General features: G+C 37.4%; 2 protein-coding genes across 2 annotated transcripts in view; one reads left to right on the top strand and one right to left on the bottom strand.

Annotated features, from left to right (window-relative positions):
• The first annotated feature begins 922 nt into the window (after positions 1-922).
• Positions 923-4,367, top strand: LOC107550788 (lymphocyte activation gene 3 protein-like). Its single transcript, XM_016232167.1, has 10 exons — positions 923-985; positions 1,103-1,226; positions 1,351-1,565; positions 1,656-1,877; positions 1,959-2,313; positions 2,637-2,743; positions 2,825-3,133; positions 3,462-3,719; positions 3,918-4,036; positions 4,165-4,367. The coding sequence occupies exons 1-10, from the start codon at positions 934-936 to the stop codon at positions 4,297-4,299; spliced, it is 1,896 nt and encodes a 631-aa protein (XP_016087653.1). The 5' UTR covers positions 923-933; the 3' UTR covers positions 4,300-4,367.
• LOC107550787 (pleckstrin homology domain-containing family G member 6-like) overlaps positions 4,350-13,574 on the bottom strand; it is an 11,135-nt gene continuing 1,910 nt past the window's right edge. Inside the window, exons 2-14 of the mRNA XM_016232166.1 lie at positions 12,914-13,106; positions 12,179-12,310; positions 11,936-12,067; positions 11,407-11,502; positions 11,117-11,167; positions 10,586-10,735; positions 10,362-10,472; positions 8,855-9,004; positions 8,407-8,541; positions 8,200-8,319; positions 7,993-8,122; positions 6,298-6,413; positions 4,350-5,267 (exon numbers count right to left, since the gene is read on the bottom strand). Coding sequence (XP_016087652.1) covers positions 4,350-5,267; positions 6,298-6,413; positions 7,993-8,122; positions 8,200-8,319; positions 8,407-8,541; positions 8,855-9,004; positions 10,362-10,472; positions 10,586-10,735; positions 11,117-11,167; positions 11,407-11,502; positions 11,936-12,067; positions 12,179-12,310; positions 12,914-13,106 — 2,434 coding nt within the window. The remainder of the gene's footprint in view (positions 5,268-6,297; positions 6,414-7,992; positions 8,123-8,199; positions 8,320-8,406; positions 8,542-8,854; positions 9,005-10,361; positions 10,473-10,585; positions 10,736-11,116; positions 11,168-11,406; positions 11,503-11,935; positions 12,068-12,178; positions 12,311-12,913; positions 13,107-13,574) is intronic.

Here is a 13,574-nt window from a genome sequence, read left to right as displayed (position 1 = left end):
ATATGTATAAAAGATTATACATGAAAAATATTGTCAAGTCGCCTTTATTTGTATAGCGCTTTATACAATACTGGTTGTGTCAAAGCAGCTTTACAGTGTTAAACAGGAAAATAGTATAGGGACATGCAAAAATCTTTTATGTAAAGGTGTAAATGTGAAAATGAAATAAAAATATCAAATACTATTACTAATAATGATACATACATACTCTAAAAAAGTCTGTAAAAACTACAGCCTAATGTGTAAATGTGAAGGAATTTTGTGCCTTGATTTTTTAATTACATATTTTGAATGACAGTGCATTGTGTGGTATTTTAGGGTTGAAGGAAATGTCTGCAAATTTAACAAAATAATTTTCATCCAGGATATTATCGGTTTTCTATGCAATTTGTTTTTCTTACAGTGCATGCGTTTTCTGTTTTGAAACGATATGTATTGTGCAAAGCGCTATGCAGATAACTTCAATTACATAGGTGTAGTACCCTAATTATTTATAGAGACATTCTTGCCTGTGTAAATTTTCCATATTGCTTTTTTTTTGTTTTGTTTTATATCAACACATTTGTTTCCATTCTTTGAAGTTTGACATACTTTCAGCTAAAAGATTTTCACGTGGTGAGAGAAAATTCAAGATAGACCTGGTGAATCCGTGGGAGAATTAACCCTCAAAGTGTTGCCTCTCCCTCATTCTATTACTCTCTCAGTGTCTCTCTTTCTCTCTAACTTTTTCCAAAGTACGTCAGTCAGACCGCACATCAACAGTTTCACTACATGCATCTTCAGAAGTCATGTGATGTTGAGAAGCAGAGAAGAAGAGGAACTACCTACAGCGAGTAACTCCTACCAACCCACTCAACCACCCACAACACTATAAATTCAAGAACAAAGACCAGAGACGGCACACATTTACTGATCTGCTTGGAAGAGCTAAACATGAATAAGACACATTTCCTGATGGTTCTGGGGCTAGCGCTGGTTTTTGAAGGTGAGCGTGTCATTTTAGAGTACCATGAATGAGTAAAATATAGTTTTATCTCTCTCACCTCATTTGAAATTCTATCTTCTTGTAGATTTAAATGTGCAATCTTTCTGTGTTCTGCAGGTAGTCAGTGCCAGGAACGTGAAGTGTTTGTAGCTCAGGGTTCTGTCGCAGTGCTGCCATGTGTAGACGAGACTTCTGCGATCTCACATCCTACTGCAGTCTACTGGAGCAGGATAGTTGGAAAGTAAGATCATTTCATCCATCCATCCATAAACACAATTATCCAAAACCTGACAATCTATTAGTCAAATATATCGGCACAAAAGCAATAGCATTTTAATGTCTTGCTCTCTTTCTCAATATCCTAGTGTGCTGAAGACGGTTTGGCGACGAGATAAGAACGGGTTAGAGTTTCGTCCGGTTAGAGACTCACCACGGGCTAACTGCCCCATCTCGAACTTCGGAAAGTCTGATTACAGCCTTCACATCACTGAAACAACAATCGAAGATGGAGGAAAGTATGTCTGTGAAGTTGAAGGAAAGACTCAGATGGTGAAGGTCATCAATCTCAGAGTTGTAAGAGGTAATAACCAAGAATTTGTCACTTCTTCTTTCTTAAGCCATTGGCTGTCTTCCGGAAGCCTTATCGGTAATATTTTCTCTTTCTTCACAGCGTCATTTTCTCCTGCCATAGTGGTTGAAGGCTTAATAACGGAGGCAAAGTGCGATATCAGTCCTGGGACACATTTTGTAAGCATTAACTGGAAACAAAATGGCATATTCACAAGTAGAACCCGCCTCTCCGACGTGTCTCAAAGAGATGCGGGACACTGGACCTGTCGGGTTGCATACAACGGTGGGGTAGTAGAGGCAACCACATCCCTACAGGTCAAAGGTGAGTGTTGTTTTAAATACCAGCTTCTTTAAAATAACGTCTGCAACAATTACTCATCCACCTTATCCGTTGGTTTTCCAGGTATCGCCGCCCCTCAGGATGACTCTTCAGTGGTGTACGCTGCTGTGGGTTCTTCCGTCTCCTTGCCCTGTGTCTTTACTGATGGTCTGATCCCGTACACTGTGATGTGGAGGAGAACCTCCACAACATCATACTCTAGTCTTCCTCTCCCTGCATCTTTCAGCGAGTCTGCTGGGCCCTCAGCATCAGCTACTATACAGAGAGTGGAGGATGGAGATGAAGGGATGTATACATGCTCAGGAATGATGAAGGGATTGAATAGAGGGAGAATTAAAGTACAAAGAAGGATGGAGCTAGTTGTGACTCGAGGTGAGTGGAATAATATATCACGAGAAGACTCAGAATACTGTGCGAAGTGGGTGAAGTGGTTTATTTATTTATTTTTTCAGCTGAATTTCTATGAACGTGATTTTAAAAATAAGGCAAAAGGCCTATTTTCACATAAAGATAGATGCAACTAACCTACATAAAATTGCATGTAGTTTCAGTATAATAATAATACATAAAATATTTTTAACAGCTGTTCATTTAAAAAAAAAGTTTCTATATCATAAATCAGTTATCAGCAATTAAATCATTTTAGAATCGGCCTTTAATCATCAAAATGGTGTTCATTTCTGTTTTGTGGGATTCTGAATTTGCTGAATGCTGAATTTCTCTCTGAATTCTAATGTTTAGTTTAACCCGCCTCTCCGACGTGTCTCAAAGAGATGCGGGACACTGGACCTGTCGGGTTGCATACAACGGTGGGGTAGTAGAGGCAACCACATCCCTACAGGTCAAAGGTGAGTGTTGTTTTAAATACCAGCTTCTTTAAAATAACGTCTGCAACAATTACTCATCCACCTTATCCGTTGGTTTTCCAGGTATCGCCGCCCCTCAGGATGACTCTTCAGTGGTGTACGCTGCTGTGGGTTCTTCCGTCTCCTTGCCCTGTGTCTTTACTGATGGTCTGATCCCGTACACTGTGATGTGGAGGAGAACCTCCACAACATCATACTCTAGTCTTCCTCTCCCTGCATCTTTCAGCGAGTCTGCTGGGCCCTCAGCATCAGCTACTATACAGAGAGTGGAGGATGGAGATGAAGGGATGTATACATGCTCAGGAATGATGAAGGGATTGAATAGAGGGAGAATTAAAGTACAAAGAAGGATGGAGCTAGTTGTAACTCGAGGTGAGTGGAATAATATATCACGAGAAGACTCAGAATACTGTGCGAAGTGGGTGAAGTGGTTTATTTATTTATTTTTTCAGCTGAATTTCACATAAAGATAGATGCAACTAACCTACATAAAATTGCATGTAGTTTCAGTATAATAATAATACATAAAATATTTTTAACAGCTGTTCATTTAAAAAAAAAGTTTCTATATCATAAATCAGTTATCAGCAATTAAATCATTTTAGAATCGGCCTTTAATCATCAAAATGGTGTTCATTTCTGTTTTGTGGGATTCTGAATTTGCTGAATGCTGAATTTCTCTCTGAATTCTAATGTTTAGTTTCGAGATCCTCGTCATCCAGCGGGAATGGACCCGTGACCTTGACCTGCCATCTCAGCAACTCCAGCCAGATCACTTCTTATGAATGGCTCCGTGTGACTTACGGACCAAACGACACTCAAACAGTGACCTCTGTGCAAAAGACAAAGAGCTACAGGATTCAAGAAGTGACTGAGAAAGATGCTGGTGAATGGGTGTGTCGCTTCTATGGGAAGCAAGGCGTTCTGGGGAACGTGACTTATCAAATTCATGTGATGGGTAGGTAGAGCAGTAATATTACAGTAAAGGAAATTATATTTGCATGAGCATTTACATGCCAATAAATAAAAGCAGCATGCTGTGAATCCAAAAATGATAAAATAGTACAAACCGACTTTTCAGAACATTTGTAGAATCAGGAGCTGAAATTAGAAGCACTGCATTTTCACTGATTCTCCGTTTTGTTCATTTCTACAGGTGCTGTAAAGAGCGGAAATTCAAGTTCTGGCAACAAAACTGCTATGGTGATGGGATTAGGGTTTTTGTTCTTGGTGATATTCCTGATTTTGTTCCAGATGTACAGAAACTATCGCCGGGTACATTTCAGTCTTTTTGTCTATTTAAGTCTATTTCAATACTGCAGAAGACAGCTCTCTAAAATAGATTTAGTGTGAGTTATTTGTAGCTCATTTCTCATTTTCATCCCATTTATTCCTCCTTACAGAAGAAAACGATCCTTCTTTACCCTGCAATGGAAACCATCGTCCATCAGGCTGCCACTGAACGAGAGCAGAGAGGGAGGAGCGGGGCAAAAATGGCTGAAGCTTGTGTTGGTGATCCGAAGCCAGTGTGTGTGTAAATGTGTGTGTGTGTGTGTGTTTATGCCAGATGCCTATGTGGATGTGTGCTTTAAATGCAAATAATTGTAGCAGTCCAGCAAGGGTTGGATGCTCTTCTCTGGTTTCCATTGGAGGGAAGTTCCAATCCGTTCACATCTGTCCTGGAACTATGAGAGGGAACAGATGGTTGCAAATTATTTGCACGTCTCCTCCGAATGAGAGGAGACTTCAGTTCCCTGGAGAACCTCTCTGATTCTATGAGGAACCCCTCGTCATCTCCTGACTGACTGTACAAAGAGTTCCTCCTGAATTCTTGAGAGTCATCATCTGAATCCTGATGCATTGGTTCCCCTGTTTCTACAATTGCCCCACATGTTGATGCAGTTATTAGAGGCTTGTTTGATGCAGAAGTGCTTGGCAGGGATTGGCTAGAAGTGGCATTTTTCTCCACATCTCCACCAGGAAACAATGAGTATGATCCATTCGACTGGTTTCTTACAGGTAAGTCCTGTTGTGTAATGTCATTTGCAGATGATCGTCGTCCACGTTCCCATGTAACTCGCCTTTCTGATATTTCTTCCTCTGTCAACTGCTGACTATAATACCTGTTTCTCCCTTCTTCGGTTTTTAATCCAGCTGAATCAGTCTTTGCCGCAACTTCTTCATGAGCTGATTGGCTCGGATCGTTCCGTTGACCAATCAGTGGAGAGTTCCTATCCTCTGCCAGCTGCGGAACTTTACTTTGCTCTACATCCATCAACAGTTCTGTCTCAGACTTGCACCTAGGGAAAGGAAATGGCCTCACCAACTCAGCTGCCTCAATATCACTATCAGATCTATCAGATACTGATTGGCCATCAGGATCCTCTGTGACTTTTACAGACAGTTCGTCCTGAATGGGAGGTCTGTTTGATTCACCAAACTCTGTCGCACTTGTTGTCTTCAGTGTTTTGTTTGTCTCATTTTTCCTCAAAGTCTCTAAGGCTGCCTGTGATCATCAATAAGAACCAGTTTATAGTTACAAACTATTCAACTATATTTGACTTTCTGATACAGTATTCTGCTCACAAACTTAAATACTGCACATAAAGTCTATTATGGTATATAAAAGTCACTTTCCATGATACAGTTAGTGTCCATTGCAATTACTTTTTAAGAAAGCATTAGATGCACCCACGTTTTTCTCCTCAGAGATTTGATTACCAGAAACATAAATAAAATGTAAATACAGCGTAACATAGGCATTACCTGTTTCCCACATTATACATGCTCCTCTATTACTGCATGATTTTCCCCAAATACAAAACTATTTAACATCATTAGTTACTTTTTAAAACATGGAGTAAAAAAAGTAAATAATATCATTACATGTTCTCAAATTCAACAAATTGTAATGTTGACTGCATTTGTGAGGCTCAAACTTATAGGCCCCTACTGAGTGGAGGCTTAATTGTTGGGTAAATTTTCAACCCTGTTACTTTCAACTCTGTTACTTAATTAATAATAAACAATCAAACAAATATATTTACTTTAGTTTAGTAAATGTAAGTTTAACAATAACTGAGTGACAGTGTAATTTAGGCTAGATTTTCAACCCTGTTACCCATTCTGGTGTAGTTTATTATTACTATTATTTAATTTCATTTGTTTTGTCTATTTAATTTAGATTTTAATTCAAAGATTATTAATAGAATTCATAGGATCTGTGGTAACAGGGTTGAAAAAAATGAGCAAAACCTCATTTAAAATAAATGGAAAATAAAACTCAAATAAATACATAAACTGGATATAGATTAGTTTGAGCAGATCCTAAGATCAACAGTCAACACTTTCCTAGTTAGGTCATAAGGAAAAAAATTACTTCATAACAGACCCTGTTTTGCACCAAAAGTGCCAAAGGTAGAAGGTGGTACAAAGTGCTCATTTTGGAAAAAACAAATTACATTTCTTCAGGGTTTGGTTTGTACATCGTGTCACACTGGTGTCGAGTGTGTTTGCTGCAAGAGGAATGCAAGTACCTGAGTCTCACGCAGAGCAGACACCCATGACGCGCAGCTGTCTGGACTGGGTGTGGACAGGAAGTTCACACTGACAGCACAACCTAGATCACCAACCTCCACCAGCACAAACGAATCTACCAGACAGAGCAAAGAGGGGAGAAATAGACACCGTATGAGAGTTAAACTAGTATCATAAAATAAATATTTATAGCAAAAAAAAAAACTTTTCTGTTCTACTTAAGTTCTCTTGAGGTTATAATGTGCACCAGAGTATATACAACTTCAGGCAATTTGCATGTTTGAATTCTCAATTGCATCTTTTGTGACAATGTACCAGGACTTGTATGAGCAGGTATTTGACACACCCAGGTGGAGCTATTCTCATAAAGCCCAATTAGAAACCAGCACATCAAGTAATATGCCATGCTGTGCAATGACATGCTAATTATAATATGCTAGATTACATAAAACAGAACTATTTGAAAGCTTTTTCCATGTGGAAAATCAATATGCATTTTGAAACTGACTGGTTGAGTGTAATGCATTCTGTGTCTTCGTGATTTTGCTACAGTGTATTGCACTTTTAGGTTTCTGTCTTGTGGCATTGCTTTTTTGTACCTTCATCATTATGACTTTAATAAAAGCACTGCATTTAAAGTTCTCTGAGACTCTCTTTGTTACATTACAGTATACATAGATTAAAACAACCTGATTTACAAATTTCTACAAGCATTCAAACAACATACTAGCATATAAATACCATTGACTATACTAATATAACTAGTGCATCAATATATGATAACATACAGTATAAGGCATCAACCAATGCTATTTTTTTGTTTATTTTTTTAAATTATTACACACTATTGTATTAGCACAACAATTTGAGTGAAAAGTTGCATTAAAATATTAATATGAAAGCAATACTTTCTTTCTTTTTTTTTTGGTTAGTGACAGCAGCACTCGAGCTACATAAAGTTGAGGTAAAACCAGCATCATTTAACAATGTTCAAACATCTTGTTCTTCAATTAAATTAAAAACATGACCTTTTGTAGGAGTTTGAATGATCAACGTCACAGATTTGCTTATTTGTTTAGTGACCTAAAAAGGGGGGAATTCCTAAACATTTAGTTTTTTAAATTATTTATAATCCTAAAACTTGTTTATGGTCAAATATGCTTATTTCCTGGCCTAAATAAAAATGTGAACCTAGATTTTCAGGTCTCAGACTTTTGGACCCCATTGCACATGGTAAGCACTCTAAGACAAGTCAGAAAAAAATGTGTTAATATAAAGCAATTGATTTTACTGATAGTATTTTAATTGACACATTGCATTGTGTTGTGTTTTAGGGTTGATACATGTTCTTAAACTTAACTGATAATGTCCTGGCAGAAAATTACCTGAATGTTCTCTGCAGATTTTTTTTTCTCACAGTGTGGTGCATATGATAATATGCATGTGATGTATGTATCAAATGTTTATCGTACAGTTTAAAGTATATAATATATATACAGATTTTAGAATGTGTTTAACGCTTTATTTTGGCATATTAAAACAAAAATAGTATTACCAGGGCATGAAAATATGTCCCATATGCATTAAACATGCCATAAGCTATAACTGCCCTATCATACTGATGTGAGCCCAGTTTAAAACATTCTGTTAGGCAGGTGAGATTGTTAAATGTTGGTGTTAGTGGTCACACTCACATCCATCTTTGAGCTCAATGCAGTATATTCTCTCCAGAGGCAGAGGGGGGCGCACTACCTTCAGCTTGTCTGATTTCTTCTGCATTTTGGTCATCAGCAACACATCAGTGAAGAGAAGGACCACAAGCTCCTAACATAACCAGAAATGAATGCTAAAATTCTGAGGTCAATACAAAAATCATTCGCCTTGTTTGTCTTTTCACTTGCCTTGGTGTCCTTTCTTACTTTGACCTTCAAAGTTTCTTCCATTAGTTGCTTCCGTATGACGTTTGGTCCCACCCCCCTCACCGGGCTCATCAAATCAAAGCAGCAGAACTCACGAACGTGCTATTGTTGAAATCTTTTTGTCAGACTTTTTTTTATAAGCAAAGCATGTCCAGTTTATGTGTATTCAAGATGATTTTTTTTGTTTACCTTGTCTATTTCTTCACTCAGACCTTCTATCTTGTATCCCTCTATCCTTTGAGCAGCGACAGAAAGGGCCAGAGTATCATCTCTCAGTTGCATATAGTTATTGATAGATTCCAGAAAATTATTGACACTGTTCAACTGCAGGAGAAAAACAGACAGTGAGTGAGAAGAGTGCAGATCTTTATCCTTAACTTCAATGATAGAATAAAGACTGAGCAAGCAGTTCATATTCGAGAGAGAGAGAGAGAGAAAGAGATTACAAAGACGATAACAAAGGCAATGCAGCTCAAGAGTTTGAAATGTCACACCATGAAAGGATTGTCAAACTTAAAAAAAAGATTTATTTAATAACTAATGTTGTTTTCATAATGCACTTAGTATTTGTTTTACATAGTACAAATGAAATTTACAGTGTATGACGTGATTCATCACCATTGTGTCACAGTCTCACCATTCTTTCAAGTGCGTTTTTGGTGGGGAGGTCTTCTGTGGTCTTCTGAACAGCTTTCAGCAAAAGAGGGTACTTGGTGATTCTCTGGTGTGGTTTGGCCTGCATATCGCCCAGTCTCATTCGCCCACACTGTGGATGATTCTCCACCCACTGCAGAACAACATCAAGACAATCAGGAAAATCATGCATGCACATATCTTCATGCAACACATTCGATCGTAATCTATAGCTCATCTGTTGTTTGAATTGTGCATTTTAACTCATTTATTGTTTAAACTTTTTTTTTTTTTGCTTAAATGATCACATTAAATGGTTAAATGATCACACATTAGCACGGTGATTTCAAAACTGACATTCTATATGTTGATTTTCATTTTAGTCAATTAAATAGAAATTGAATTCAGCAATTTCGGGGCTTAATGTGCAGTTATTTCAACTATGTACCCTTCAGGAAACAGCTCACCCCATAACCTACCACCATAGTCAAACCACCACAAAGGCAAGCAATCTCATAGTCATTTCTACCCTGCTGACTTTGCATACTGTCCATTGGTGCAAAAAACATTGACTGGGGAACTTGGTGTGGTAAACATTTCAACTGAAATGTGGAAAACAAATTCACACCTCGCTACCCATTTTTATGTCTATTTTTTACAATTTTTTCCAGCCTTAATTTAGCCTCAGGATTTTTTTTTTTTGCTGCATAAACTAACATTCTGTGTTTCCTTTTTAAGTTTAAAACATTTTCAAAACTTATCAAACATGTTCTGCACATTAAGATCTATTAACCTTCATGTTGTGTTTTGACCTGGAGAGGATTTCCCGAAATTCCCGAGAATTTTCCCCATTGATCAGAGCTCAGTTCTTGAGTGAATAATGCCAAAATATTCCACAAATATTCCTTTTTTCACTCAAAAACGGCATAAGCCCAGTCAATGAAGTCTACGACCAATCAGTTGCAAAAAGAAATTAAAAACCTGTGCTAAATGAAAGAAAACAAGTTTACAAAACAGTTGAGTCCAAGATTATTATTTTTTTATCACACTGAAATACCTGAACTGAAAAAGACAACATTGCAAATATTAAACACAACTCAAATTTCACTGGTTTAGTGGTGTTCCACAAGTGTTGATTTTTGGACTTAAGCAGAGGTGGGATTTTTGAAAGGCATTTTTCTGTGACCCTATAGGTGGCAAGAAGCTGTACATGAATTAGTCATCTGAATCAACCATTCAACCGATCTGTTTAAAAATGCTGACTTATTCAGAATTGAACCAAGAGACTGTGTTAAGGGGGGAGTCATTGAATTATTAATTCAATTTTTGTTTATAAAATGTGAATTAGTCAATATTCAATATGACCTGTGTTTACCTGCAGCCTCATGTCTACTGCCGAATCATGCTAATATTAGCACTCTTGCTCATTTGATACTATATATATATATATATACAGTATACCCCAATAGAATAATTCCCTGCTTTCAACGTATAAATATGATTTGCAGTACCATAAGATAAGTGTGAAATTGTGGGTTTGTGTTCAGCTGTCTCCGTGTAAACTCCACATTTCTCTCCTCTTCCAAACAGTATTCAAAGTATGCAGGAAAATGGTCAGGAAACTAGAACAGATGAAACATGAGGTAAAAAGTAGAGGGGGTCTTAGGCAATAACAAAGGTGGATCTATTTTTAGCTTTATTGCTTATAATTTAATATACAGTCGTTGTATCATACCTGCAAACATCCTGCCTCAAGTCTGAGAGGGTCAAAAGGGCTTCCAGTGAGACGGACCTCTTGTAACATTGGATATATCACTTCATGCCAAAAAAGTTGATGTGCATCAAGGATAGAAGGAAGATTGGAAAAGAGCATTGTGGGGCTGACCTGAAAAAGAAAGAAAGAAAGAAAAGAAAAGAAAAGAAAAAGAAAGAAAGAACAGACAGTAATGGAAAAAGATTAATTGATACAGGTTGTGTCGCCCACACGCTCTACACCAGAGCAAAATCATTTTCCATCTTTCAAGTACAAAATGTTTCCATTTGTGACGTCACCAGTAATGCTCTAGATTATACAATGAACAGAACGAGTGATCTCAGACAGATGACAGTGAACGGCACATTATTTGACCGCACTTCTGCCGTCACATACAGCTGTGCAGTCCGTCTGCCTGCCATTTAGATATGCTGAGTATGTAACTCTAGAAGGTCAATTCAGAAGAAAAAGGTTCCACGTAAACATGTGAAAGACGAGACGAGATGCACATACTTCTTGAAGAAATCCATATCTGTGACAGTGTGACAGTGCTGCCATCACGAGCTGTGCAGAAATGAGAAAGTGCATTAGCCATAGCTTTAGCAACAGTGTTACATGCATCACTTATTAAATAATACATAAAAAATGCATGAATGAAAATACAAAGGACTAAGGAACGATGTGTTAAAGAACATCTGCACAGGCACAGCATTCACATATTATTATTCAAATTTTTGTTGTTATAGTGAATTGACTGTCTATAAATTATAATAATGTTAAAAAACTGTAACGTTATGACATACTTCTTTGGCAATAGTGAGTTTGTTGATGTAGGTAAGCTCAGTATTCAGAAGCTCCCACAGCGCCTCCTGCTGGTGTCGCTGGGTTTTTGACATAGACTACAAATAGAGACAGAAATAGAGAATGTCATAGAACATGCAACATGATTTCTGCTGTCTTCTCTGTTCTGACTGATTTTTATTTTTGATCTCTTATTGAGCATGATTCTGTCTTATGCTTTCTGCAGAAAGCATAACACACAACCTGTTTTGCAACCATTACGGAATGTAAAAAGTAACTATTTTTTGGTGACGATTTCGTATGACTTCATATGATGTTATTTATTTTGTATAAATGCTATAAAATGTTTTATAGATGTTACAAGTTTAAAACATAAGATATACGAATTCATACGAATTAGCCACTGAATTGGGCAAAACGTACACAAGTAGGCCCTAACAAACTGCCATGTGGAGGTATTAGAAAGAAATAGCCTATGTCGGATTTTGGAAGTTACGAAAGTATTTCCCCCCTCCTATTTCTCTCTGTTACCTCATGAGAGTGCACTATGTCTGTCCAGCTCTTTTCCAGTGTTCTTTCAGTACCTCCCTCACCCCATGTCCACCTCAGGTCCGCAGGTATGCTGAAAGAGTCCAGAACCTGTTTCAGTGCGTCCACCTGCCCCTGTACAGCACCCGATCGAGACAGAGAATAAAAGAAATGTAATCAGTCAGTTGTCTATGTAACCTATGTACCTATGAACTATGTACTCGGTTCAGGCAAAAAATGAATTACCTCAAATGTGCCATTTTTGTCAGACACTCCCTGGCTAAAAAGTGCCTGCTTTAATGCAACTCTGCTCTTCACCCCGGCAGATGTTCCCTTGCTCACTGTAGAAAAGTCCACAGCTGTCCTCTGCTTCTTTTTCTGACAAAACAAAATTGTTAAATGTGACAAGCCGAATTGACAGAAATCCGCTAAAGCCTGATTAACCCACGTTTTTTGAAGTTTTGTAGTCAGCATGACTGCACTGCATTTTTGTGCTTTTATTAACTATTTAACAATAATGATAATAAATTAAATATAATTATTTATTTCAATATTTAATTTTTTATTACTATTTAATTTTGAGCAATTTGGAGCTCCATATTGGAAGGTTGTTCCATACAATATTTTACATAACTTGAACTAACCTTATCATGTCATAAATAGACTATTATTTTATGAGACTTATTGGCCATGATATCATTTCCTTTTTTGATTTTATCAGCACTTTTGTCGCACCACTTGACTTTGTTGTTTGCACCACATAACAAAAGATTTTTGCTAATAAACATGCTTAACTACATAAGATTTTCCTTTCAAGAATTTCATCTTTTTATTAGGCCTTTTTTCTTCATTATGATATCAGAACCGTAGTACCCCATGACATTTTTGACTATCTACAATGCATTAAAAGTCAGTTTAGATGAACGCACCTGATGCAAGCATGATCCAGTGCTAAATGATCATCTAGAATGAACTCGGTACCTGGTAGCCTACGGTGTTGTATCTGTGTTTCTCTCGTGCCCTCCGCTGACCGACTGATGGTACTGCAGCAAATCCATCAGGAGAGTCTGTGTCTGCCTCTTTCATTTCCTCCCGCTGTCTGTCACTCTTGTCACCGAGTGCAGTTTCCTCTGGGGCCATGATATTGCTCAGTTCCGGTCCTTTTGATGGATTACTGATAGACACATATAAGATTGCAGTATGAGGATTAATAGTCTAACACATGAATAAGATCAGAGATCAAAACGGGGAAAGTAGAAGAGAAAGTAGTAGCAGCATTGAGCAATTACAAAAAAAATTGTAATTACACAGTTGCATAACAATTTATAACCCACAAAAAACTGTAAACCACAACTGGAAGGAACTGATACCAGGCTTCTGAAGCCCACTGACGTGACCTTTAAATCTCGAAACACATCGCATGACCTGACCCAGCATGCCACATACGCGCTTGTTTTTCTATAATGGTGGGTTTTCTATTATTTTCCATTGACATCTCTTGTTTTTATATTGAGCTAATGATGTCTTCTGTCCCCCTCAATCTGAACCCTCACTTACTTAGATATTCACTATTTGTGTTTATTGTATATTTAATATATATATATATATATATATATATATATATATATATATATATATATAT

This window comes from Sinocyclocheilus grahami, unplaced genomic scaffold (assembly GCF_001515645.1).
Source record: "Sinocyclocheilus grahami isolate Dianchi unplaced genomic scaffold, SAMN03320097.WGS_v1.1 scaffold408.1, whole genome shotgun sequence".
Taxonomy (NCBI): Eukaryota; Metazoa; Chordata; class Actinopteri; order Cypriniformes; family Cyprinidae; genus Sinocyclocheilus; species Sinocyclocheilus grahami.
The sequence above is the reverse complement of the archived record's forward strand: the minus strand, read 5'-3'. Positions and strand labels throughout refer to the sequence as shown.

Coding starts and splice junctions, on each gene's coding strand:
- LOC107550788 (XM_016232167.1), top strand. CDS start 934: ATGAATAAGACACATTTCCTGATGGTTCTGGGGCTAGCGCTGGTTTTT. Junction 1,227..1,350: donor TGGAGCAGGATAGTTGGAAA/GTAAGATCATTT, acceptor TCAATATCCTAG/TGTGCTGAAGACGGTTTGGC. Junction 1,878..1,958: donor CACATCCCTACAGGTCAAAG/GTGAGTGTTGTT, acceptor TTGGTTTTCCAG/GTATCGCCGCCCCTCAGGAT.